Source organism: Alosa pseudoharengus, unplaced genomic scaffold, assembly GCF_046254945.1.
Source record: "Alosa pseudoharengus isolate Yale_2024_CS ecotype anadromous, Long Island Sound unplaced genomic scaffold, YU_APseudo_1.1 YU_APseudo_1.1_scf_18, whole genome shotgun sequence".
Classification (NCBI taxonomy): Eukaryota; Metazoa; Chordata; class Actinopteri; order Clupeiformes; family Clupeidae; genus Alosa; species Alosa pseudoharengus.
Genome location: NW_027468650.1, coordinates 7746435 through 7748934, shown reverse-complemented (window position 1 = coordinate 7748934; position 2500 = coordinate 7746435). Strand labels below are relative to the sequence as shown.

The 2500-nt window shown below is 45.9% G+C and overlaps 1 protein-coding gene across 3 annotated transcripts in view; it reads right to left on the bottom strand.

The window, feature by feature from the left end:
- vav3a (vav 3 guanine nucleotide exchange factor a) overlaps nt 1–2500 on the bottom strand; it is an 87969-nt gene that overhangs the window by 44241 nt on the left and 41228 nt on the right. For all 3 annotated transcript variants that reach the window (XR_012988012.1, XR_012988013.1, XM_076290184.1), the window contains exons 6-10: nt 2467–2500; nt 2132–2200; nt 1927–2030; nt 1730–1829; nt 1226–1321 (exon numbers count right to left, since the gene is read on the bottom strand). The exon at nt 2467–2500 is cut by the window's right edge and continues 59 nt beyond it. Coding sequence is in view for 1 of the 3 variants with exons in the window: in XM_076290184.1 (XP_076146299.1) it covers nt 1226–1321; nt 1730–1829; nt 1927–2030; nt 2132–2200; nt 2467–2500 (403 nt within the window). In the remaining 2 variants the exon portion in view is untranslated. The remainder of the gene's footprint in view (nt 1–1225; nt 1322–1729; nt 1830–1926; nt 2031–2131; nt 2201–2466) is intronic.

The following is a 2500-nucleotide window of genomic DNA, read 5'->3' as shown; positions in this document are numbered from 1 at the left end:
GGAGAGGGGTCTTCTGTCACACGCTAGCCTGCTCTCCAGAGGTGCGCTGGACAGCTCTGCCTGGAACGCTCCTGAATGCTACAGCGACCCCGGGCCCCAACAGGGCACAGGGACCAGGACATGGGGCCAGCAGGGGCAGGACACACACACACACACACACACACACACACACACACACACACACACACATACATACAAATATGCACACAAAGCCACAACCCCAAAGTCACAAATCACTGCCTCTGTGATAGAAATGTACACACAAACCACTGATACTGAAGGGATACACACACACACACCTGCACAAATACACACACACACACACAAAACACACTTGCATGCATGCATGCTCACAAACACGCGTAGCCACACACCAGGCAGAGATAAACCCCACTGGTCCCTGGAGCCGCAAGACCAGAGGGAAACTTTCGGTCGGATCACGCTATTCCCCACATTCTCATGTGATTCATCTCTCTCTCTCTCTCTCTCTCTCTCTATCTCTCTCTGTCTCAGTTTCTCTCTCTCCTCTCTCTATTCCTCTTTTCTCTCATATTTATTTTTAACTCTCTTCATGCTGTGCTTAAACTGGACCAAACATGCAAAGGACAAAGACACCCCATGAAATATTCATATCCAGTTCCCTTTTCAGTATGTGTATCTGTGTGTGTGTGTGTGTGTGTGTGTGTATGTATGTGTGTATGTGTGTGTGTGTGTGTGTGTGTGTGTGTGTGTGTGTGTGTGTGTGTGTGTGTGTGTGTGTGTGTGGTACAAAAAGGACCTGTCCTCAAACAACCAGAGGACACAGGGCAGGACACAGAGATCGCGGGAGGGATGATTTCATGGTAAACGCCGCCCCCTGTGTCCGTTGGCGGTAGTGCAGCACGTTTCCCAGCTCATTATTATTGGTCCTGGTGCGTCCAATCGTATAATCTGGGCCTTTATCCATAAGCACCTCCGAGTGTGAGGATCACAATCAAGCATCAGGTTAAGCTCATGATGAATTATTGATTATAGACAGCAAGAGCCAGCACCTGGGCCTGTATGCCAATGAGCTGTTGACTTCTCTCTCTCTTTGATTAGTCTTTCACAAACTTGGGAGCATTATCATTTATGATTCTGTCACATGGTGCTCTGGGGCGCCGCTGAGTTGACAGAAAACAGGTTCAGAGGTCACCGCTCATTGTGTGAGGTGTGCGTGCTGATTTCCATAAGGTGATGCGGTTACCTGAAGGAGAAGGTGGTACTTCAGGACTCTCTGCATCGGCACGACCAGGAGGTCCCTCAGAGTAAACTTCCCATTATTGGCTCTCTTTGAACACTCCTTCAAAGGACAACAGCGAGTGATTAAAAAAAATGGAAGACCTATTCTGTCAAACACTGCATATCACAATGCATGAGATTCAATTTTCAGAGGGGGCAAAAAAAAAAAAAACATGGTGCAAATCTACTGAGTAAATTTCAACAGTTCCCAGCAACATTACATTTCTGTATCTTGCCGCAGTCCAGCAGAATCCTATCACCTTGTGGAACTAATCCTGTTGGACTATCTCTGTGGTGCTAGTGGATTTCTGTAATACATTTCCTAATCATGCAGGGCATCTCCGCCAGGGGAACAGACTTCCCAGAAGTCCCTTCACCTGGCAGCACCAGGGGGCAGTGTGTATGGGCAGTTCTCTCATTCCGCACCTCTCGAAGCGGTCAGAGTTATCTCACTCTCTGCTTGACCTACCTCAAGCTTCAACCGAACATCCTCCTTCTCTTTGCAAATGTCATCAAGCACGGATATGGCTGTCTCCACGTGGCTACAGTACTTCCCATAAATCAGCAACCTAGTATGGAGAAGAGATGACAGGAAGTTAAGAATGAATAGAAAGACACCATAACATCTGTCTGTCGAGTTCAGGGTTCAGAGAAATCAGGTCTTACTTCTCCTTGTAGTTGAGGAAAACCTGGTAGAGGTTCTTGGCGCCATTGAGCGTGACAGAGTCCTTTACTTCTTCAACAAGTCTCTTGTGAACTTGAACAAGTTCCTGTGAGGACGATACAGAACAAGGTAGAACCTTCATGGTCTAATACCTCACACGAATAAAAGCAATGTCCTTAGACTTGTGGAACAAAACCAGGGACTTACCGGAATATTCACAAAGACTGTCTCAATTTCCACAGCAGTGAGAAATGTTTTAAGAGGCTTTAAAAAGTACTGTAAAGAAGAAAATAGCAATTTTTTGAATTTGAAATATGGAACATGGTTGCTATTGCTAAGGCTATTGTAAGCTAATGTGTGGTATGTTTTTGAAGACTTGTGGTTAATAAAAATATTCAAGAAATACACTCAATGCAATTGTTGCCTGAATTCAAGGACAAAGGCTCATTATTTGTGGAGCAATGCTAAATATCCAATCCCACTCTACGCTCTCTCCCCCTGGGTCCATGTTTAATGAGTCCGTAGGGTACTGCAGGCCTTGCCTTCTCAATTGAGTCCAGCGTCTCTGTGTATTTC